The sequence below is a fragment of the Procambarus clarkii genome, chromosome 64 (assembly GCF_040958095.1).
Source record: "Procambarus clarkii isolate CNS0578487 chromosome 64, FALCON_Pclarkii_2.0, whole genome shotgun sequence".
Taxonomy (NCBI): domain Eukaryota; kingdom Metazoa; phylum Arthropoda; class Malacostraca; order Decapoda; family Cambaridae; genus Procambarus; species Procambarus clarkii.
In genome coordinates, this window is record NC_091213.1 from 4,645,365 (window position 1) to 4,671,518 (window position 26,154).

Sequence of the window (26,154 nt, forward strand, 5' to 3'; positions counted from 1 at the left end):
AAAAAAAAAGCAACATTGTATAAAGAAAAGTGTATTCATGGAGAGCCAAAAACTGCTGCTAGATAACTGAAGCAGTCCTCCTTAACTTTGAAATCGATCAAATTGAAGATCAAATGAAAAACGAAGCTTTCGAAAAAAGGGGGTCGCTCCCGAAGAAATGGCCAAGACGTCTTCTTGCATCAGTACATTTTCCCTGGCATAGCGAAACAAATTATGCCGTTGTCCACGAAACATTAAAATCCTTAAAAAATAAACCATGAGCGTATATCAATCTCACCTGCAGCAGTCTCTCGCTTCTGCTCAATCTGGTCATCCACCAGCACGCTCTGTCGTTCCTTCAAGTACTTGATCAACTTGTCCAAGTCACCCATGGAGAGGGGACGCATCTCGAGTAAATCATGCAGCAAATTGCGAATATCTCGAGGGACAACCTCACGAATATTCCGTTGCCGAGCTTTCTTGACATACTCTCCAAAATTTTGTTCAATTAAACGCAAAGCATCGTCAACCGGCATGTTGCGGTGTTCTGTACAAAATGAAAGAATTCATTATGCAAAGAATCGTACCTGTCCTTTATTGGATGGAAGATTTTCCACAACTAAAAGAATAAAAAAAGCATTTCCTGAAAAAGTACAAACCATTAACAGACAACAGATTTGAACCACATTAATCTGACAACAAATACCTGAAAAATAAAATGGGCTTATACTGTTCAACAGAGGCAGGAGAGGGTAGAGAGATTAAGGGAAGGAAGTAGGGCTAGGAAGTGGGGCAAGGAGTGAGGGAGGAAGGAAGAGGGAAGAAGAAGGAAGGAGAGGGGTACTGTTACTGGGAAGGCAACACATCACTATAATTTTTCAGTGAAATTCCTCAGTTTCTTTCATAATTAACTTCTGCAAATTTTTTTAACTATTCTAGCATCTTCGCTGATGAACGTCACCTGTCATCTTCCCATCTTACCTTCATCGCCAAGACTCAGGGCTGAGATTCATCAAACACTTAAGTGTGTACATATGAGGCTGTACATCCTTCCTCCCATCACGGCAGATTTTGTTTATATTAATGATACAATTTATGAGCCCCAAAGTACAGTATTACAAAACTGTCTATAACAATAATAGCCTTGGGTTGCAAATTTTCCAAGTTTGTAAATTGTTCTAAGAACAGCGTCTATATACGGCTACTTAAGTACAATACCCATAATTTGTTCTTCAAATTTCATTTACAACTTATGGTAATGTTTCCCTCTAGGCATTTATTTTCTCGGGATTATTAAATTAAGCAACATTTCCCTGCCAGTCATGTTCCTGGAAGCCTTTCTGAAATACAGCTGGTATCACAATACCGTGAAGTCTCAGGAGACTTCATACAATAACAGATGCCTTGATGAAGCGGAAAGAATTTTCTGCCAGGCAAACTTTGATATAATAGAATGTGGTGATCATTTTACCCAGACACCTTAATATTCCAAACAAAATCCGTTGAGGCATACCCAAAATTTAATGTTTGTTATCGTTTTAACAATTATAATGTAAAGTAATAAATATTAATAATACAAGTGTTTGTTTTCTAACACTGTACTATATTACTATACTGAATACTGAGTGATCCAAGCAAGGATCACATGCATTTGCATCCTGTACTTGTACTCTTGTTACAAGTGCAGTGTAACTTCTTTTCTGCAAGTATGCATGCCCAGGCCATATTCACTGGCCATCTGTGCTCAATTGGTGGTGACCTCTTGTTATTCAAGGATTTTAATTTTGGACGTCACCTACGTCCCTAAGGAACATCCGCAGAGTTATTTGTGGACGTCATCTCCGTCCCTAAGGAACGAAAGTGTTAAACTACCAGTATGGCTCCTGCTGTTTTCCAACCATCTTCCAGAGTCTTCGTGAACTTCTCCACACCTACAGAATTTCCTTTTCTCCACCGCATTATTATTTCAGCACTAACCTCATCAATACCAAATCTTGCAACATTTCAACATCTTCACTGTTGTACTAACCTCCTCCATAGACACAGCATAACCTACGAACTTTATAATGAAAACACTAGTGCTCATTTTCCTATCGAAGCACCCCCTCCAAAAATCAGATACATATTCTGGATTTGTTAAAGTTTGTGATGAACTCCAGGAGTCGATAGTCAATAGTCATTATTTGCCACTGGAACCTGTGGCGATCTTGTGTCATATCGGAATAAATAAAAATCTTAAAAGTATTATTTCCTTCCAGGGCCTTAGTAAACAGATGTGCACATGTCTGGCACACCACCTTCCAGCCAGCAAACACAGTGCAACCAAACTAGGGACCACTGATACAATGCAAATTTGCATGGACTTTGAAGGACCTGGAAAATCTTAATGATGATGAATATATTACAAGTAGTTCACTTAAATATTAACCCTCAGAATATGAAATAAGCTGCTCAAACAGCAAGGGAAGTAGTGAGTGTGTGGGGGTGTCTACTGATAACAACATGATATTGACACCACAATATTTCATTCTGCTGAACATGTGGTAATAGTGACCGTGATGTTCATGGTGGTTTCACATGCTAGCGGTAGTGTGAGTACGAGTATTCGTGGTGTATATGCTATAGCTACCTACATCAATGCTCAAGGTGTAGAGAACTGCCAGTGTTGCTAAATGGACCAAATTTATTGTGCATCATGGTTCTAAACCTGATATAAATACAGTAGTGTAATTGTGATTTAAGGGATTGTGGTCACAGTGGTGGGAGTATATCTTGAGGTTATCTTGAGATGATTTCGGGGCTTTAGTGTCCCCGCGGCCCGGTCCTCGACCAGGCCTCCACCCCAAGGAAGCAGCCCATGACAGCTGACAAACACCCAGGTACCTATTTTACTGCTAGGTAACAGGGGCATAGAGTGAAAGAAACTCTGCCCATTGTTTCTCGCCGGCGCCCGGGATCGAACCCGGGACCACAGGATCACAAGTCCAGTGTGCTGTCCATTTGGCTGACTGGCTCCCATAAGTAGGTACAAAATTTTTTATATTTTCCACCGGTTTAATGTCACCATTCTGAATGCATATAAAACAGAGGCTACAGAATATTAGGGTGAAAACAACAATATGCAAATTTACTTTGGAACCTATTGTGCAGTTATTAGCAATAGAATGATATTGAATGATAGAATGATATAATGATATGATAGAATGATATATGATAGATATGATGATGATAGATATGATGAATATGATAGAATGATATAATTGCAAAATAGCTGAACCAACATGGTTTCTGCTTGGCTGGGCAGACCCTTCAAGGCCCAACACATGTAGGCCTATTGTACATAAGCCATATCTATTTAGCCATCTCTGACAAGGAGTGTTTATGGCACTATATTGACTATATGCCACCTGTTGCAGTGTGAGCCAGGTCCAATATAATGCTTTGCATACAAGACAAAACAAGAGTGAGAACAAACATGACACAGTTTAAGGATAGTGTGGGGCGTTGTGCTCTGCACCATTGCTTGCTATAAATAAATACCGGATGTGCATATAGCAATACTGTATGCGTATGTCTGTACATAAAGCATGTTTCACATTTCTGTACATGAAACATTAAAATTGCTAGTGACATCCTGATTTATGGTAAAAGTAAAGGTAAATAAATTTACCTTTTATTCAGAAAAAATATGGTAAGTTACCATTCAAATAAGCACTTCACTATAGTATAATAATTATCATAACCTCCTGATTGTGGAGAGTCTGGCCAGACAAGGAAATAAATTAACACACTGAGCGGCCCGGCGAGTGCACCCCAGCCCGCCCCAAGGTGGGTGGAGCGTTTCCCGTGAGCGCATGCCCACACTAAACTGTGCATACGTTTTACAGTTTTCTCAGGTCAGTTTTCATGTTACATTTTTCATTTTTCTATCAAAATGTTCGCAATAGAATTCTCTAAATGAATATATGCATATAAAGTCAAAAAGCCCAGTGTGCCTCCAGCAGGACACCCCAAAATTGGCTAGGCATTACCAGTGAGAAAGCACCAATCTGCATACCAACAATACCTGCACTAAAATGTATATACTCCTTTCAGTTTTTTCACTGCAATTTTCGTGTTACATTGTTCATTTTGCTATCAAATTGTTCGCAATTTGCAAACAAATGTAGCCTTCTCGAAATATGCATTCTCTATAATTAGATAATAATACAATTCTCTAAAGGGATATATGCATGTGCAGGCAATGAGTCACAATAACGTGGCTAAAGTAAGTTGACCAGACCACACACTAGAAGGTGAAGGGACAACGACGTTTTGGTCCGTCCTGGACCACTCTCAAATCGGATATATGCATATAAGGTCAAAAAGCCCGGTGTGCCACCCACAGCAAACCCGAAAATTGGCCGAGCGTTACCCGTAAGCATGCAATCACTAACATGTGTATACTCTTTTCAGTTTTCTAATGTAAATTTTTGTGCTAGTGTATGTCGTTCATTCTGATATCAAATGGTTCACAATCTAAAGGCGCGCATTTTAAAACTAGTCCCATAATAATTGGAAATCAAATGGAATTTTAACAAATATTTTAATATTGGACGCAACATGCATCCCTGCTGGACATCCAAAGTGTTATTTATGGACGCAATTTCCGTCCCCGCCAGACAAAAGTGTTAATAAATTAAGCACAATCCTGGCCAAAGGACCCGGGAAATATTTAAGTCGCATCTGATCGCCATAGCATTTCTAAAGAATGGAATGGATACCTTTCAGATTTAAATTCTAATTAAATTTTTACCAAGATATTTACAAAATTCAAAAATATGAGAGCTGTTGTCAAGAAATGCTTTCTCAGCCCACAAATATGAAATATGGTGGCAATGATGCTTTACTGCCATACCATCACGGCAATGATGATGCAATAACTTTACTACTTACAGCTGTAAGTATTCCCACATTAATGTACGAGTACAGTACATGTAGCTAAGTAAGCAAACTCGTGAGTGCACTCTAATTACCGTATTACTACATTATAATTAATACTATTACCGAATATGATACTTCATTTTCCGTCCGTTTCACAGGAAAAAGGTCGAGTTATTTTCCATTTAAAAGGTGGTGTGACGCAAGTGGTTTACTCATGTGGCCATACCTTGAGGAGTGCCATGAAGAATGTTGAGTGTTAGGGAGCGGTGGCTCTCGTTATCTCCTGTAACAAAGATGGCATAAAGACATCTTCTTTGGCTCAGATCCGCCAACACCTGTGATGGAGCAATGTCCGGAGGAGGAAATAACAGGTCCACAATCAAATTTAATGCCTTCAATTGTGCTTCAATGCTCTCTGCATAATCCCTGTAACATGGAAAAATGATAAATGTCAGTAAATTTTCTATTCAGACCATTTTTCCTTAACTATTATTCACTTTATATTAACCTTCTACAACGCTAATTTATACGGAGAAGAATTAAGAAAAATTTTCATATTATACAGATACAAGTAACTACTTTGCCCCAATGAGCAATCATGCATCTTAACTAATATTATCAACTGGTCATACATCTGGATTGTTTAAGTGTGGTGCCATATGTCTCAACCAGATATGGTTTAAAGTGCCTACAGAGAATTGCTGCAGTATAACTTCTTTCCACCAGTTACATTTACTCTAAGATAGAGACAGGAAAGACAAGGATCCCCCTAATTGCCACATAAAAACTTCACAACAAGTCTTTACCTAGTTTGTCTACTCAAAATATAAATGCAAACTGCCTATGCATGATGAAAGGAAGTATTCAAGTGAAAAAATGAAAACAGCACGTCAAAAAAGTGGTGAAAACGGCTAGTAAAAAAGTGACAATAACAATGAAAACGGCAAGTAAAACAAGTGACAATAACAAAGAATGTCTTATCAAAACTATAAGTGAATTCACCTAAGCCACATCTGGATATCCTCCGAGAAACAATATTTTTGTTTAATTTAGAAAATGAGTTCATAAAAAATACAAAGAATACAGTAGACACTGGCTAAAAATACAAGGTTATATTCCTGGACCAAACACATTTTGCCAACATTAAATTATATTAGAATAAGTGTGTAAAAAAAATTACACTTATTCCAGAGACCCCAGCATGCATACAAGAGATATAATATACTTTATACAACCATTTACATTATTGGCTTGTAAGTAAAAATGATCATGATTTGACATATTGAAGAAAAAAAGGACAAAATTATTAAAAATGAGTAAATAATCTTTGTTTACATAGTACTGTATAGCTTATAACTGTGCACCATCATACATGCATAGACGTAATGGACAATCAGAGAGTCAAATTTGGTACTATTTACTTTATAGTCCCAAAAAATAGTTATAAATCTAACTTAAATATTCCTAAGCCTAGTATAGCACATGTATGTACTATATTAGGCCTCAGAAAGCATGTAATAGGCCTAGGACGGATAAGTTAGGTTAAGTTTTCTTTGCAACATCAGTACAACAACTTTTCTGGTTTGTCCAAATTCAATAGTACCAATTTCTACTGTCTCACTGTCTTTTACATCAACATATGTATGATGGTCCTCATCATTACTATAAGCCTTTATAGAGTCCTCAAAAAATAGTTAAAGACCCTAACTTAAATATTCCATATCTAAACAGGAGGAGGAGGACGAGGAGGAGTTCCCCCATTTATATCTTTCATATCAAAGCGTCTCAAGTGTGACGGACATGTGTTCACAATGTTTAGGGTTGGCTCAAGTGTCTGTTAACTATAATGATTCCTTGGTAAACCCATTATTGGATTACAATAATTAAACAAAATAAAAGTGAGAGAAAAAGACGAAGATTTTCAGGAAGAGAGAGAACCATATGAGTTACACCAAACTTGAAACAAAATTGCAAATTACAATTTCTTGTAATTAAAAAAATAAATAAATAGCCATATTTTCACATTAGACAACTATAGCCTACATGGTTGAAATCTATCAGAGTATAAGTTAGTGATCAAGCTATGTTAACTAAGACATCTCAATGGTTTGTTGACACTGGGGAAACCTGTGCCATTTTGATAACTATAATTTATACTGAGCCATTATGACAAGGTAAATATAATTTTCTGTGGGGAAGTCACTTGTGGCTCCCTGAAGCTACCATCTCTGATGTAGGTGCTGTCAGTCACAGTTTTCTGACCCACTGGGAACCCACAGCCAGACTGGTCCCACCACAGAGGCACAGGGAGCCGAGGCACTTACATATCAAGTTATTCATTCATGCCATCACCGAGGAAGGTACCCAGAAAGTCAGCTAGTCAAAACAAACCACAGCTGGCTGCCTAAGAGACCTGCAGACTAGAAAATGGTCAAAGAATTTCCCAAACAATGTAAACAAATAGCCTGCTCGTTTACTCCACCCTTCCCCACCTTTGGGAAGAGGAAGGGGGCAGACCACGGCTCACAGGCCACTCCACGATCAGTTCTCCTCTGATGTTGTTCTGCCACTGCTGAGTGTTTTTCTTGGGGTAGGTCTCTTGTTTTGGTGGCTGTTACTTGCACATTTGTGTTCATGGGTCAGGAATTTAATCTTTATGAAATTGCAATTTAATGCAGTTGGAGCTATACATGTCAGGGTTCCTTTCCCTGAGCGGCGCTCCCTAGTGCTTCCATTGCATTACCAAGGTTTTCTTCCTGCTTCTTTAGAAGTCCACCTCGCTGGTGGAGGCCGTCGCCTTGGGATATGCCTGAGGTTTTTAGCTTCTGTCTTTTCCCTGGTTGGAGCATCTTATCTGCTGGGATGCACCGAGCGTCACGTGAACTGTACTTTAGTGTGCCAAGGTATTTTTCCCAGCCATCATAGATAGTTTGGGTTAATTTACAAAGCACTTTTTGAGAGTACTGGCATAGTGAACAAGTGCCTAGGTGTCCTGTCTGGAGTGCAACCTTCAGGCCCTGGCAATCCCCTGTGGACTCGATAGCCTTTGAGATTTCCCCAAGCCCACTCTTGCTACATGCGAGTTTGGAGGATGCACATCATTAGTGCTATGTGGTGATGTTCATTCGTTCTGCCTTCACCATGCTGCCTGTTGGGTCTGTGACATCTTCAGACCCAAGTCGTGCGGGGAGTGTTCCCATCACGTTACTCTCCTCACAAGCCCTCCTGATGATGCTCTAGTTTATCAGGCAGCGACCACTCTTCGCTTGAGGTTTTCTGTGTTATAGTGGTCTTGGTCTTTGGTCTAAGACTAAGGCTGATTCTCAATCTTCTGCAGTTGGTTCGGTTTATTCCTTGCCCCTCTTTCTGGAGGACCATTGAGTCCTAGGTCTGACTCGGTCTCAAGTTGGGTGCTTGGATGATTTCCCTGGACCTCCAGGATGCTTCTTTGCACATACAGTACATCTGAGGTTCAGGGACTGGTAAAGGATTGCAGTGGGGTATCAAGCTCACTGCTTCTGGGTCCTCCTGTTTGGCCTGAATCTGGCTCGGCACATTTTCCTGTGCTTGGCTCAGGTCACGGTGACCCGTCTCCATCTCGAGTGTTGGGGTTTTTGCCTACCTACCTACCTCGACGACTGGCTTATTTGGCCTCCCAGACAGTCTGAGTTAGCTTTGGCAGGGTTAAGCAGAGTTAGCAGGGTTAGCTTTGGTCCCTACCTCTTTGGAGCTGGACACTGTGTGTGTGTGTGGCTCTTCTTCTGGGTCCTCGGGATTTGGCTCTTCATGCTGTTCATATCCTGGGTCCACCTACCTTACCTTGTGTAGCTTCCGGGAATCAAGAGCTCCATGGTCGGGTCTCCGAACAGCCTCCCAGTTGGTCATCTGGTCAACCAAGTTGTTGGACAGGAGGACTGCTTGCAGCCTAACATATGAATCACTGCCTGGTTGATCAGGTATTCTTTGGAGGTGTTTGTCGAGTTCTCTCCTGAACAGTGAGAGGCCGGCCAGTTATGCTCCTTGTATATAGTGGGAATGTTGAAAAATCCTGGGCTCTTGATGTTGATAGTTCTCCCTTAGTATATACCTATTGCACCTCTGCTTTTCAATGGGGGTATTCTGCACATCCTGCCATGCCTACTGGTCTCATGTGATGGTCTCATCACATGAGACCATCACATTCTGTGTTCAGATTTGGAACCAGCCCCTCTATTATCTTCCACATGTAGATTATTATGAATCTCTCTCTCTCCTGCACTCTAGAGAATACAGATTTAGAACTTTTAATCAGTCCCAATAGTTAAGATCACTTTTAGAATCAATTCTAGAATGTGTCCAATATTCTTGTCGACAGTCTGACTGGGTTCTGTCCAGTCTCCACAGAGTGGACCATCGATGTCACCACCTTCCTCTGGCTCTGCGAGACATTCGTGTGCCCTAATGTGAACCTCTTTGCGTCGACTTGGTCTCGGTGTCGCCAATTCCCTGACTGACTGCGTGGCCCATGTGGTAGATACCTTTCAGCAGGACTGGTCGAGGTGAGGGTGTTTAACACTTTTTCCCCAGTCTAGCTGTTGCTCTGGGTCCTGGTGCGGTTGGAGTCCTATGAGAAGGTGACCCTTCTGGCTCCTTGATAGCTAGCCCAGCTGTGATTTCTGGTGCTGCTTGCCAGATGTCCAAACTCCCATTATATTTCCACGACTCTGCCTCTCCCAGAGTGTCAGTCCGGCAAAGGGGGCCCGACAGCTGAGTGGACAGTGCTCGGGATTCGTAGTCCCAAGGTTCTGGGTTCGATCCCCGGTGAAGGCGGAAACAAATAGGCAAGGTTTCTTTCACCCTGATGCACTGTTCACCAAGCAGTAAATAGGTACCTGGGAGTTAGACAGCTGCTATGGGCTGTTTCCTGGGGGTGTGTAACAAAAAGGAGGCCGGGTCGAGGACTGGGCCGCGGAGACGCTAAGCCCCGAAATCACCTCAAGATAACAAACTTTGCTGGTGTGAATCTTTCCTCTGCTCTTCATGTCTGGAGTTTCTGATGTGGGTGTATTGCTTTTTTTATGGCGTTCAAGTGGCTGGAGCGTTGGTGTTTCCCCTGTGGGTTTCCTTGCAGCAGCAGTATAGGGTATCCTCCCCCTACACAAGGGGGAGGGGGAGGCAAACAAGCGGGCACTAATTTTATAACATTTTCGATCATTTATTTGCATAGTTTGGGGATTTCTATGGGTGTTTTCTTGAAGGCAGCCAGCTGTGGTTTGTTTTGACTCACTGACTTTCCAGGTGCCATCCTCGTTAGTGGCATGAATGAATAACTTAATACAAAAATGCCATGGCACCCTGTGCCTCTATGAGCCGGTCGGCCGAGCGGACAGCACACTGGACTTGTGATCCTGTGGTCCTGGGTTCGATCCCAGGCGCCGGCGAGAAACAATGGGCAAAGTTTCTTTCACCCTATGCCCCTGTTACCTAGCAGTAAAATAGGTACCTGGGTGTTAGTCAGCTGTCACGGGCTGCTTCCTGGGAGTGGAGGCCTGGTCGACGACTGGGCCGCGGGGACACTAAAGCCCCGAAATCATCTCAAGATAATCTCAAGATATGAAGGGACCAGGTTCTGGCTCTGGGACCCTGGTAGGCTAGAGAAGTCTGTGACTGATGGCACCTACATCAGAGATATTAGCCTCAGAAAGCCACCAGGATTCACCCAGAAATTGGCATTTCATTACATTCAACGCTTATTTTTTTCACTCCTCACTAAGGCATAAAAAATGCACTTGGAAACTAGCATTTGTTTTGCCAACCATTTACCCATGTTTCTCATATTTGATGCACTTTTTCTTTCACGAATGACAAATGACAATGTACCATAGTGTTGTATAATAACAGTTTTACTGTTTTGTGCAGAATATTTTTTAAGATATATTCCCTTACAAACTAATGGCAACTGGCTCCAAAAGCAGATGACAACAGGTGGTTCTTAAAGGGTGGTTCAGCCCCCAGGCTACACGAAAATGAAATCGCTACCGAGCTTGCCACTAAACCACTTTTCCTGGAGGAGCAGAAAAGTGGTTGCCATAAGCTAGCTCACTGAGATAACCCCCTACTAAGTCAAATCACCTTAATTAAGGAGTCCTGTGTGGCCTACTGGGGACTAGAGCCAGAACCTGGCCCCCCTTCTCAAGGTATATGGAGCAGGGTAATGTTACAATCACCCTCACTGAGCAAACATCCACAAAGTAAATGAAGCAATACTGCAAGGATCGTAGAGAGTCAAATGACTCTGCAAATGATTCATTGAGAGACTAGGTTAAATCCCCCCCTCCCTTCCCTAGTTATGGCTCACCACCAACAGCAGCACCACCACTGGCAGCTACTGGCCTCCATGATATCTCAGCTTTAGTCCTCTTACTTTAGTATTTCAAAATTCTTTGGTGATTCTTTTATTGGCTATACACATGATGAAATGGTACACAACTGGCAACATTTATGACTTGGCTTTTAGTTATCTTTGACCTAGTTTCGTATTCCATGGCTTAATAGAAATAGCTGCTCTTTTCACTATTATAAATATTAAGAAGATGGACAAAACCACTAATCAAATACCTTAAGTGATTACGCTTACTGATTGTACACATGATATTATTGTCTAGGGAACACGTAGGGCCAGAGTATTCAGTTTCCTGGACCATAATTTCTTTCATATAATGCAGACACAAAAAGATGCATTTTTACAATGAATTTGGTTTTCAAAGTTTTAATGGTATAGCCGGAAAGAGTAGGTTTTTCTTAATTGAAGATGACACGGCAAAAGATGTAAGCAGGGACCAATACCTGGTTGATGGGGTTCTGGGAGTTCTTCTACTCCCCAAGCCCGGCCCGAGGCCAGGCTTGACTTGTGAGAGTTTGGTCCACCAGGCTGTTGCTTGGAGCGGCCCGCAGGCCCACATACCCACCACAGCCCGGTTGGTCCGGCACTCCTTGGAGGAATAAATCTAGTTTCCTCTTGAAAATGTCCACGGTTGTTCCGGCAATATTTCTTATGCTTGCTGGGAGGACGTTGAACAACCGCGGACCTCTGATGTTTATACAGTGTTCTCTGATTGTGCCTATGGCACAATCAGAGAATGGTACACTGTTACACTGTTACACTGGTACAATGGTACACTGTTTTGAGTGTAATGGAATTGACACATCCTGTGAAAAAAAAAGAGAATCTGCAGAAGCACGATCCAATCAGCTGCCAACTCCTAAATGGTTAAAATAGCATGTTACTATGTTGAAGATTAGTGGCCCTACCCATAGAACTGAACCTTGAAGAGTCTGCAAGGTAAACCACTGGGACACGCAAGGCAAGGTCCTGGAACTACCAAAATACCCATCACAGCAGGAAGCATTAGATCACCTTCAGCCAAAGAAGACACAGAGGGTAAACCACGCAGCATAGTTCAAGCAACTATGCATATGCTAAGAGGACAACTGGCACCTGATGATCATACAAAGCAATCTTCAGAGGGAAAAATGGAGACCAACTTTAATCTGAAGCCTACCCAAGCAATTGATGGTGCCCTGTGGTTATCTTGAGATGATTTCGGGGCATTTTAGTGTCCCCGCGACACGGTCCTCGATCAGGCCTCCACGCCCAGGAAGCAGCCCGTGACAGCTGACTAACACCCAGGTACCTATTTTACTGCTTGGTAACAGGGGCATAGGGCTTAAGAAACTCTGCCCATTGTTTCTTGCCGGCGCCCGGGATCGAACCTGGGACCACAGGATCACAATTCCAGCTTGCTGTCCGCTCGGCCGACCGGCTCCAACGTGGGTGGGTGTAAACAAGCTTCTCCCAAATAAAGGAAGGCAGGGTAAATCTCCATATCTTGGTGCCATACCTTAAGAAAAGTGGTCCTCAAAACCCCTGCCAACCACGTTGGAGTGACCAATCATGTTAGTGACACCAACATGACTAACACCCAAAAGTGATTTGGGAATACAATCGTGGAATGAAGCTGGGGTAGTGGACAAGGAAGTCAGAGAAATCCCCAATCACCAGGTAAAACCAGAAAAAGGAGCAACATCCCAGCACCATTTCAAGCACAAGCAGAGGAGGACATAAGACTCAACATCTAGACATAGGACGGCCTAGAAACATTCAACCCCAGTGTGGGAAGTAGGCTTAGCCAGGATTGCAGTGCACCATTACCAAGTAAAAAAAAAAAAAGAAAAAAATGTGGGTTTAAAAGTTATTGAACCAGCAAGGGTGCCTGCCAAACATAGAAGCACACCCCACAATAAACTGCACAACATAGAATTGGGCTCCATACCAGGCCAGATTTCCAAAGTCCTGACAGGCAGAGACAACTAGATAAATAACTTCCCTGACACACAATCAAATCAACCAAACCCTGAGCAATACCCCCATAGTGGAAGGTCAGCCACAAGAAAAATGTATTTGTTATTTGCTCATAACCACATACAAGACATTGAAAGGCAAGAGTAGTCACGAAATAAACCAAAACCAAAAAACGAAGCTGGAGCAAACTCCAAAGTTCACAGACCCAAAACAATCGGGCATCATGCCATTGAAGCAAATACTAAATCATGTAACCCCTTGTGCAGACTCAATCTTAGAGGATGACCAAGCAACTTGACTGAATCAGCCACAGCAGAGCATCTTGGGTCACATGGTGGGTGCTGGGCATCAAGTGATTCTGACCCAGTAGTAATACTGGGTCAGAATCTGGATTAACCCAGAATACTGGGATACTGACCCAGTAACAGCACCAGTAGCTGGTGCTGTTACATGATGCTGGTCAGAGTAGGCAGGCATTCCTAGGTAGATAGTTTCATAATGATTATTAGTTATCTCTCAGAGGTCTCAATCATTCAAAGTGGGTGAAGAATGGTTTGCTATATTCTTTGGTATCACAACAACATATTTTCTTAGTGGAGAATTGTGTTTCTCGACACCGAACAAGGAAGACAAGACCATTCAAAAAAAGATACTTGGTTTGGTGGACCACAAAATCATTCAGGGCCTAACGTATTAGCAATGACACGGGTGGATCTATGCCTTTAGCTCAAGGAAGCAACCGAGGGTACCTTGCTCAGAAATAATATTGGAATTTGGATAAAATAACATCATTCCCAACAAAAACCATCTGCTTTAATTTTTTACTCACAAAATTTGTGCCTACAACTGTCGAGTCCAATACCCAGGATGATATAATTGTTAAAACCTATTATGGTTAAGTATGTAAATTCCTAACTTGCAGTGTTTGTCCACAATACTGGAGGGACCTATTGCTACTTCTTCAACGTGAGAAAGTGTCACCAGATCATTAAAGCCTAGTGCTTTAATACATATCCTTTTAAAACTTCAAGTTTAGCTTTCAGCTTCAAAATTGCAAAAACTCACAAATATAAGCTGGAGTGTAGAGTTACCCTTGCCAGAATGCTGGAGCAGCCTCAAGACCTATACAAAACAGTAGTATCAAGGCACATGGTAAGCCAGTTGCAAGGAACTGAAGATCAAAGTTACTTATACACAGTATGATGTTCTAACCTAAGATAGACATTTCGGTGAAGCCGCCCACTAGCAAAGGTAAAGACGTAAGTAAAGGATATGGAAATTATTATTGGTAGTAACTCTAAAAGTAACCACCGCATTAATGAAACTTCAAGACAAATAATGTATTGAGAAAGATAGCTAGACTTATAAACATAAATCCAAAGTCACAATTCGTTAGCTATACATTGCATTCGTACAACCACACCTGGTATATGGAGTGTAGTTCTGGTCACCATACCTGAGAAAAAGACATTCAAAGGTTAGACAGAATACAAAAGAGAACAGCCACACTTATTTCAAGTTTGTGAAATAAGTCATATGAGGATAGATTGTAAGGATTTTAAAAATGTACTCTTGGGGGAAAACCCCATAGACAAATACAATTGGGGGCATTATGAATGTTAAATGAGGCAAAATGTATATAGATCACTTCTTTAATTTGAAAATACTAATGAGAAAATTAGTATGTAGGCCTTTGAAAATAAAGGAAGTATTTATCTACAAGAATGAATTATGTAACACAATTACAGTACTGTATATGCTTTCTAGCCAGGTAGATAATAGCAAGTCATAATATATATATTTAACAACACAGATGAAGTTCACATTGCTGAGGTAATAAATAGTTAGCATAGCTTAATAAATCTAATAAATCCTCCTGTATGTACTTTGTAAGCATACATACAAATTATTTCTTCACAGAATCCTCAAACTATTCACGTTCTTTCAATATTTCAGGTAAAATGTGAGCTGCCGATCTGAAAAAATAAAATTACTGCATCTAATTCTTTTTCACTAGAGTTCACTTCACTTTGATGAACAGGCCTATTGCTGTTCAACTTCCATTGTGCTCCTGTGTTGCCATCTTCTGCACCTCACTCTTCATATCAGGATCAATAGCAAACATTTTCCATCTCTATGAAGCCACCAAGAGGAGTAACATTCCAGTCACCTGGGGCCAGATTCACGAAAGAACTTACGCAAGCACTTACGAACGTGTACATCTTTCCTCAATCTTTGACGACTTTGGTTACATTTATTAAACAGTTTGCAAGCATGAAAACTTCCCATTCAACTGTTGTTATTGTTATAAACAGCCTTCTAGTGCTTCGGAGCTCATCAGCTGTTTAATAATTGGAAACAAAGCTGCCAAAGATTGAGAAAAGATGTACAGGTTCGTAAGTGCTTGCGTAAGTGCTTTCGTGAATCTGGCCCCTGGGCTCTAGGAGACTCAAACCGTGGACCCCACGTGTGTGAGGCCCAAGCTCTGTCGACCGAGCTACTGAGTAGTCTTAATAACCTTAATAGGGGTAACCTTGATAAATTTAAGGCACTGTCCCTGATATCAAAACCAGATTGCTTGCTTCTTACTTTATCTTGAAGATGTATTTCATTAGCCTTTCACACTTAAAGGAGGTCCTCAAAATATGAAGCAACCATCAAGATAGAATCATAAGGGGGAGTGCACTAGAGGCTTTAACTTCTCCTGGACTAATGTACCGGAAGGCAGCATCATGAGGGGGGGGGTGGAGTGCCCTGGAGGTTTAACCTCTCCTGGACTAATGTACCACAAGGCAGCATCATGAGAGAGAGTACCCTGGAGGTTAACCTCTCCTGGACTAATGTACCACAAGGCAGCATCATGAGAGAGAGTGCCCTGGAGGTTAACCTCTCCTGGACTAATGTACCACAAGGCAGCATCATGAGAGAGAGTACCCTGGAGGTTAACCTCTCCTGGACTAATGTACCACAAGGCAGCATCATGAGAGAGAGTGCCCTGGAGGTTAACCTCTCCTGGACTAATGTACCACAAGGCAGCATCATGAGAGAGAGTGCCCTGGAGGTTTAACCTCTCCTGGACTAATGTACCACAAGGCAGCATCATGAGAGAGAGTGCCCTGGAGGTTTAACCTCTCCTGGACTAATGTACCACAAGGCAGCATCATGAGAGAGAGTACCCTGGAGGTTTAACCTCTCCTGGACTAATGTACCACAAGGCAGCATCATGAGTGCACTAGAGGCTTTAACCTCTCCACTAAGTCACCATAAGTCAAACCAAGTGGTAGGAAATGAAATAAATGTTAAGGTGAATGTACACCTCAAGTAAGCAATAGCCTTACTTGGACTATTTTGATGAATTTGACTATTAGCACAAGGAATCTGCATTGTTTCACATAGATCTAACTGGGAATATAAGTATGTAGACATATACAAAAAGAATCTATCCTAGTACTCTTGAAAACATAGCCTATTCCCCCACACTGATAGTACCTTGGTCTATCCCCTCCCCCCCAAATACTATACTGTACTTTTAATGAAGTTCCGAAGATATACAATTCAAGTTTAACCCATTTGCAATAAGGATTGTAATAATTGTTTCTTCAGTGTATATATACTATGGGGATCATATTACATTTCTTCCACACGACGAGCAGGATATGTGAGTGGAGTTAAGCACATCACACCTGCCGTCAACAGATAACTTGACAGCACCGTTCTTGTGTCAGGTAAATCCACTACAGGCTCACCATAGCCTGTGCTACTTGCCCCACTCCTGTGCCAGGTAAGTTACGGGCTCACCATAGCCCGTGCTACTTGCCCCACTCCTGTGCCAGGTAAGTTACGGGCTCACCATAGCCCGTGCTACTTGTCCCGCTCCTGTGCCAGGTAAGTTACGGGCTCACCATAGCCCGTGCTACTTGGAACTTGTTCCGAGTAGCTGAATCCATAACAACAACAACAACAACAACAACAGATAACTTGACCCTGAGCTGTGGCACCATTTCATCAGCCCTACTAGTATCACCATCAAAAGTCAAAATGCAACAAAGTCTAATTTAAAAACTACATTTTCCTTCTTTTTCCAGATGTGCCATTAAAAACTAATTAGCAGCAAAAAATGGCTTAGCAAATTTTAAGTAGAAAAAATGAAGAACGTGACCTAAACCAGGGTGTGATTTTATACACCATAATATAATTATAAATACTGTACAATCAATAACCAAAGACTTTTGTGGAAAGAGTATTTTTTATTGATCTATTTAATAATTATTATGTTTATAATAATAGATGTGCTTTTCATTTAATTGTAAAAATCCTTAAAAAGGGTTTTGAAAGATGGTAAAAAAAAATTGTCATTATATAATACAGTACAAATAACGACTAGAGCCGATATCCGGCTGTGCGGGTCTTGTAAACACAGTGTATGGAATAACCTCATTATACAATTCAATCCTTAACTGTATGCCTTTGTGCAACCAGCAGTGATTGGGTACCTGGTTGTTAAATGACTGGCGGGCCGTATTCCAGGGAAACTAGTGGGTAAGGCTTACCACGAGCTATGGGAAGGGAAAGCTCTCAGCCTGCTAACAGGAGTCAGCAGTCGTCTCTTCCTGTACTCATCCAAGAAGAAAAAAGTTAGGAAAAGAGGTAGGAATAGGTAAACATCAGTGGCAGCTGGACATGCAATTGAGTCAAAGTGATATAAGAAAGTTCTCATTCCTTGTATGGGTAGTTGGCAGGCATAATGCAAGTTGTTGAAGCTAGGTATGAATGCCTAGGAGGTAGGGTATAAAGCTAGATCTCCCCCTCCCCCTATTGTCACTGATAGGTAGATGGTTGGAACAAGTTAAGTGAGTAGGTGGTAGTGGCCCAAAACCATCAGTAGTTTCAAAGTGTTATATGACAAAGAGTGCTGGGAAGACGCGACACCACGAGCGTAACTCTCACCCTGTAACTACACTCAAGTCTTGTCACATTCGATCCCTTGGTCGTAATCGCCCGTCAATCAAAAACACAACATCCTGTAACTACACTTAGGTAATTACTTTGACAAGACCTTAGCTGGATGATAAGCAAAACACTGATAGTCATATACAGTACACACATTTTGTAAAAGTTTTCAATAAGTGTGACCATGATGTTATTACACACCAGCAGACAATAACATAGCTGAAAATTAGACACCTAACCCACAAATCTGAAAATAAAATATCTAATGATGTTTTGGCCCATTCAGAACCATTTCAAATAATGTAATTGTAAAAAAAAAAAAAAAAAAAAAAAGATGGTGGAGGAAGTCAATTTATACGGTAAAAGGACCGAGATGAAGGTTAGAGAGTAAGATGATAGGCAAGATTGTTGAAGAAAAGGAGTATGGTAAGAAACATAAGTACAGATATAGGAAAGGTTTGATGTATGGACTTTACCTAAAGAATAGGGATAGGTTTGAAGTATGGTAATGTGTTGAAATAAGGTAGAAGTATGGAACAAACTAGAAATATAAGAAAAAGGTAAAAGTCTTACAAAAACATAGAATGAAGGAATAAACCTGCAAAAAATCCAATGCCCCATAGCAAATCCTAACCAAACCCTGAACCTCGGATAGATAGGATGTGCCAATAAGCGTCCCGGAGGTCCAAGGATGACATCCAAGTGACTGACTCGAGAGCAAGATGTACCTGGGACAAGGTGGTCATCCAGAAAAGGGGGCGAATAATCTACGTCAACTGCAGGAGACTGAGAATGAACCAGAGATCCAGAGAAACCGAAGGCCAAAAACAAACGGACTTGTATAGGATAAGGGCCACCACAAGCGAGGAAGTCCTCTAATGGAGCAAACCTCAGATGTTCTATGGAAGAGAACCCTGACAGTACTAGGGAGCACACAGGGAAGAAAACCCTGTGCACTTGCAGCTCCAAGCATCCTGTACTCCTGCCTCACGCAGCACAAACGTGCAAAGGAATAACCACAAAGGCAAAAAACCACCACTGAGCTGAAGCAGAACATTCAAGCTCCAAAGAGGAGCTAGGGCAAAGGAGAGGGCACCACTGCCTACCATCAGCAAGAACTGAGGGTGGAGCAACCAGCTGACCCAATCCCCTTCCCTACTCCCCCCAAACGAGAGGGAAAGGCGAGATGAACAAGCTGGCACTAATTTCATATTTTATTTTTAATTATTTGTTTACATTTTGGGGAGTTCTTTTAACACTTTTGAGGTCTTAAAAATGTTATAGCCAGCAGTGATCTGTTTTGTGTTGCTGACTTTGTGGGTGCTTCCCCAGTGATGGTGGACATGATCAAAATTCACTGAGAATTTTATCATAGCTCTCTGGACATCAGTAAAGAGGAAACCGGGTTATGGTTCGTGGTCCCCGGAAGGGGACCACTTCCCCTCATTTCACCATAGAAATGGTGCACACCAGAGGAGGGGCATTACTGGAAGGGAGGAACAAAGGCAATGGGACCATCTATATCATGGTCAGATGCTCCAGTATGGAGATGGGAGGAGTAATGGAGGGTCAAGGAGGAGGAGGTAAGGACCAATGCCTTCTTACCTGCTGGGGAGTGATAGGGGGAGAAACCAGGTTTTTATTTCTGACTGACACAGAACAGAGAATCATGGTACTCCAACTACATGAAGGTCCTGTCACAAAGGGGGGCTCCAGTTTCAGCCAGTAACTAACATGATTAAATTAGCAATAAAGTTTAATCCTTATGGAAGCTAGCAATAAACTTGTTAAATAAATGAGCTTCTAGAGTCGGGCATCAGACGAGCTAATGAAGGATAACAGCCCTTCCCTTGCAGTTTCATCACGAACATCAAAGCATTCCCAATAAATTCTAGTCTTAGTTAAAATAAAAAAAAATAAAATAAAAAAAAACAGACGGAGAGAGAGGGGGTACCACCTCTAGAATGTTTTAGCGGGGACCCTTTGCCTCGGAGAAGAGAGCATACGCCACCCATGGGAGCTTTGCGAAGCTTCCACGTGTGCCATTTTAATACTATCTTTTCCTACCACCCCCATTATTGATAATTTGACTTTAATCCTTGTTACAGAAGATTGGCTACTTAAAAAGTGCACAGTTAATAGTGCAAATTGCAGAGCTCCACAAGTTCCTTGGATTCCAAGTAAGAACCAAGAATGCTATTGCATTTCTCATCTATATTGCCACACACAAGCACTGAAAAAGATAAATGGCAGCTACCGGGTCTTTCGTTTCAATGAGCCTAAAACTCAGATGCTTGAGAAAACTCTGGCACTTTTATTCCAGATACCAAGGGACCTTTGAAACAACTGGGAAAAAACTGTACTGATGATCCAGACCTCTGTACTTGTGTCTTGGCTAATTTTGTGAATGACAGTGCCATATGCATGCCCAACATTGAAGTCAGTGTACGTATCAGCCAAAATTGCTATGCATCTGTAGTCCCACACCAATTGCGTACCATTCTTCCAGAAGTGCAAAATAATTATGTTACAAGTGAATAGATCAACTGACAGAACTGTGGGACAATATGAAATGCAGCTCTGCTGGGTGCACAACTGTGGTAAGGATTCTCTAGTTGATGCCAACCCTTTTTTGCCTTTACAGAGCAGGCCATACTGAATATCTCTCTTGGCCTTTGGCTCACCACACATACATCTATATTTTGTATGATTTAGAACAGCAGAATGTAGAGCCAGTGCAATATGGAGGGATTGTGGTTTGAGACACGTGCCTGTTGCTGATATGGGGATCTGAACAAGTCAACAATAAACTTGTCAGAGTGACTGGCCCAAATTAATTTTGCAATGAGACTGAGAGCAAGCGACAGGGAGGCATTGTTGAAGGAGGAGAGGTTTTATTTGCCCAATGACCACCTTAGGCACTACATTAATGCCTAATGTCTATCACCAGCAAGGATTTGTTTTGTTTGTGAGATGGCAAATGAACGGTCATTCCTGAGATATTGTTCAATATGTTAGTACAGAAACATTACGAACATCCTACAACCTTGTTGACAGTAAATTGCAGTAAATGTCAGAGAAAGATTCAACATGCAAAAAGCCCAAGAGAAAGCATTCTGTAATGACTCTTGATAAGAAACAGTGGGGCAGTGTAAAAAAGTTGGGATAGTGTGCATAAGGGAAACGGTCTAGGAATGGGACAGATAGAACTTTTAGATGAAAAACCAGGTGGCAGGAGGGTTGTTATTGAGGGAAGGGGGGAAGGAAACCTGGGGCCAGATTCACAAATCACTTACACAAGCACTTACGAACCTGTACATCTTTTCTCAATCTTTGGCGGCTTTGTTCCCAATTATTAAACAGTTAATGAGCTCCGAAGCACCAGGAGGCTGTTTATAACAATACCAACAGTTGATTGGCAAGTTTTCATGCTTGTAAACTGTTTAATAAATGTAACCAAAGCCGTTAAAGATTGAGGAAAGATGTACACGTTCGCAAGTGCTTGCGTAACTGCTTCGTGAATCTGGCCCCAGGTTGTCACCATGACGACTCCACCCCCAGCTTCATCACTATGACTACCCCACTCCATTACTAAGCTATATACAGCTTGGCCTGTGGGAAAATCAAGGGGTCTATTTTGAGGAAAACAAAAAAAATTATGGTTGGTTTTCATATTGGAAGTGGTGAATATCCTTGAATTTTATTCAATGGAGGTTGGAGTTTGGTACAGAAGGTGCTAGAAAATTTTATTCTGGAAATGGTTATAAAACTATACTCTATTTCTTTAAATATTAAATGTATCAGGTTCCCATGAATTTTTTAGCAAAACATGACCTAAATAGTTTTGGTTTTGGAAATGTCAATGGGCCTGGTTTGAAAAGATCTAATTATTTTAATGTTAGGTATGAAAAAAGTTGTGCTTAATCTGAACAAAATATTGACCCTTACATCCTTAAATACTATTTAAAGCACGTTAATATAAAAATGGAAAAGCCAAAAGGCCTGTTTTGGAGAAAATCACACGGTTGGTCTTTTAACTTCAGTTTGATATGGTTCCAGTTTGGTTCACCACAAATCATGGTTAACATATGAAATTAAACTTAAAATTTATAAAAAAAATTAAATTTAATTCTGGAGAGTGTGGGGATTTTTAGACGTGAGTGAAAACTATGTACTGTATAGTCAAGTCTGTCTGGTAGATATTCATCAAATGACATTGATAGACATCAAGATTATGCTCAATGGTGTTTGCATATGCATATAACATAATAAATAAATTACTGTATGTAAAGTATATACACAGGTATATATAAAAGGGGTATGATCAGGCTCTCCTTTAACATAACTTGGAATGAGCTTTTAGTGATTTTCATAGATGGGCACAACATTAAAAGTACTATACAGTGCAACCCTGATTATCTGGACCCATTGATCCCTCTGGATGTTCAGATAACGGCAAGATTGAAGAAATAATTCTGTTATTTTATTGGGGGTTAAGTCAGGGGTCTTTCTAAGAGAAATTCAGGCATCTCTTCACACCAACACCGCTCATCTTATTCTTCCCAGGAGTTTCCGATGCTCTCTTTATCGATTCTTGCATTCTGCTTCTTAAATCTTTCACTATAATTTAAGGTGTGATAGCATGGAAAGGTCAGTCCAAGAAGCTAAGTGAAAACATTATCTACGGCTACGTGTACAGTGGAACCTTGAGTGACGAGCGCCTCAATTTACGAGCATTTTGAATAATGAGCGCGCCGATCGCCGACACTTTGTCTCAATTGGCGAGGGCTCGTTTGATTAACGAGAAAACCACATGGTGCGTTTTCGCTGTTTCTCGCACATTCTCGGACGTCTCTGATGGTGCAAATAAATAATTTTTTGTTTAAAGATGCTAATGATGCTGGGATGTAAAGGGGTGACTGCTGTGATGTTGTAAAGCATTGTATTTTTTGTAGCATAAACCAAAAAAAAATTAAAAATTTTTGAAAAAAGAACAAATGTCAAAAAGGTTCGTTCAGTGTATGTCAGGTAGGGTGCTCCATTATTAATAAATAAATGAAAAATACAAAACAAATTGAGCACATCTGAAACAAATTAAGATTGTCATAATCAAGCAGCTTACTTGACAAACACTGAACGAACCTCTATGAAATTTTTCCTGTTTCAAATTTGTTAAATTTTTTTATTTTTTGTTTTTTTTTATTTTTTTTTAAGAAACATGGAGCAGCCCTACCAGACATACACTGAACGAACCTTTTACTATAAAAAACAAAAAAATTAAAAGTAGTGAACAAAGTTGAAACAAGAACAAATGTCATAAAGGTTTGTTCAGTGTATGTCAGGTAGGCTGCTCCATTATTTAAAAAATTGAATATCATATTGATGTTTTTCGGTGGTGGAACGGATTATTTGTATTTTCAATATTTTAAATGAAATATAATATAAATAAATGAAATTCGTTTTGAAATACGAGCATTTCACATGACGAGCTCGGTGCCGGAACGGATTAAATTTGTTAATCGCGGTTCCACTGTATTTAGCATTCATTACCAGACACTCCCTCTCACTAGGGTGCAAATTTATGGCTATTACCCATGACATTAGAGTATTGTGAATTTATATTTTTACTCTACGATCTGAATGAGTTTGAATGATTTCATATAGAGAAAGAGAGAGAGAGGCAAAACTGGCCGAGAAGCCTGGTCAACAATGGCACTTCTGGCCAAGCTCGTCAACAGATGACCTAACAAATTTTTTTTAATATAATGCAAAATTTACCATTATATATAGCACCTGATATAACATAACCATGTATTGTTTATTTTTTGTACCTGATAAAAACGGGTGGATGGATTGAAAATGTGAAATATTAAATAGAGCCGCTATGAGTTAGGATGTTGGATGGTTGTTACCCCCCTCCATCCCTGCCACTCTTCCGTCATCATGCCACTACACAACACTTCCTAAGAATACAAGTAAACTAACTCAGACCTTGGCAACTTCAATCTCTGGGTAATTCAGCCAAAATCAGGCATCACTTCATTTGGACAGAAGGCTGAATCCCAGGGCTTTGCTGACGAGTTACTAAATGACACACAGTTTGTTTAAAATGTTTATACTTTAATGCTGTAAAGGCAAGTTATATCATTAAAGATGCATTAATCCTTAAAATGCAGTTACCAAGCTTTAAGGATTAATAAATTTTTTACTTATAAATTTTACTTTGATAAATTTTACTTATTATTTCCTGGTTTTTAATACTAAAGTATATACTGTATGGATATAATACAGCTATATGGATGTAATGGAGTTAACCTAGACCCATGAAAAAATTCTTCTATCATTTTTAATGGCTTACTATGGATGAGGTTATCACGTACCATCAGCACGGTGATTATCGTCTAATTGTGGAGCTGTGCCATGAACAGACGTACATACAATAATGGTGTAAATATTGCATTCTAGGCCTGTATATTGTACTCAAATGCCATTTTTGTCAATTATGTGTAAATAAAACTAGTTATCTCATGTGCTGTATTATGTCAAAGTGAGACAGCAAACATATAAACCATCTAACACGATCATTACAGCCCCACCCTTTACCTACTATGTCAACAATATTGCCTTGCATCAGTCCATATACCGACTAAATGACCTCCCCACTCTTCACTCAGAAATTAATGTGTATGCAAAGTTTTTTCTGGAGGGCCACTCAGTGGCTCCATGTCACTAAACTGCTATGAGATAGCTACACACTATTAACAACTGGGGACCAGACGCCAAAACCTGGCCCACACCTCAAAAAGGCAGAGAGCAGGGAACACATCATCACCACCACTGAGAAATCAACCACCCAGTACTGTGCTTGGGTCATGCATCCTAGTTATTGCTGCCCCATCACCAGATGGCAGCACCAGTGGAGCTGCTGGCTCACATGTCAACAAACCCTCAGTCATTCACTTGATGTCAGCTACTGCTCACCATTCCACTGAACCATCAGTTCTTAAAAATCCTAGATTTGTCTTAGAAAAGTGTTAGCCATCCCTTGGCCTGCCCTGTGGGGGAACCACTGCTTGTGTATCATTTAAAGCTGTTGTATTTGCTGTAAGTGCAACAAGTGCAAGTACACTATCACTTGTTGTATGGACTTTGGTTGTAGTTCACCACAAGCTGCATGTGTTTAGGACTATCCTTCCCTAAGTGCTTGATGCCTGTGCACATCTCAAGAGAGGCCGTACTTCTGTGGTGGCAGTCACTTGCTTCTTTTGCCCATTTTTGTTGCCTGTTGATTGGTGCTCAAAAAGTTGCCCCAGTCTGCCATTTTTGTTTTTTAGGGATTCTAAGCTGGAGCGGCTGGTGAATTCTACTGGTTCTATGCTCACCCCCCCCCCCACCTCTTTCCACTGTCCATTTGGCATGGTTTGCACGACCTCTTGTAACCTGCCTTGCTCAAGGCTCCAAGATGTCTTAATGTTTTAGAGTGCAAGCTGTGGATATAGCTCAGACTCCTCCAGGAATTGCCCCTTCCATGTCAGCAGCAGAGACAGTTAAGCCACTGCTTCCTGCCAAGAACCCATAGCCTTCTGTTTATCTGTATGGTGTATTTTGCTTGGATCTTTTAGTGTGAAGATGTCATCCTGTCTGATCAGGGGTCGGACATGGAACTTACTACGATACCAGGGCCTTCAGGAATGGGGAAGAGCCCGAGGCATTACGGAGCCCCGGGGTGCCCTGCAACCCATTCTGGTCTTCAGGGAAATTTCGCCATCCTCTGTCAATGTTTGAGTCTGGTTTCTCGGCTGCTCTTATCTACGTGTGTTTCTGTGACATGTTAAGAGTCCTCAGATGTGTATTTCAGGTAGTTTTCATCATTCCACTTTAAGGCATGCTCAGTTCTATTTGGTTCCTCCTAAGGAATCGAGCCTTTGCTTCTTTGCATGACCAAGCCTCTTTGAGTATGA

General features: G+C 41.0%; 1 protein-coding gene across 2 annotated transcripts in view; it reads right to left on the reverse strand.

Annotated features, from left to right (window-relative positions):
* Nucleotides 1–26,154, reverse strand: part of Neos (nuclear receptor coactivator protein neosin) — a 72,604-nt gene that overhangs the window by 15,970 nt on the left and 30,480 nt on the right. Inside the window, exons 7-9 of one of the 2 annotated variants that reach the window (XM_045759805.2) lie at nucleotides 14,667–14,699; nucleotides 5,129–5,328; nucleotides 278–526 (exon numbers count right to left, since the gene is read on the reverse strand). In XM_045759805.2, coding sequence (XP_045615761.1) covers nucleotides 278–526; nucleotides 5,129–5,328; nucleotides 14,667–14,699 — 482 coding nt within the window. The remainder of the gene's footprint in view (nucleotides 1–277; nucleotides 527–5,128; nucleotides 5,329–14,666; nucleotides 14,700–26,154) is intronic. The other variant, XM_045759806.2, reaches the window with a different exon arrangement.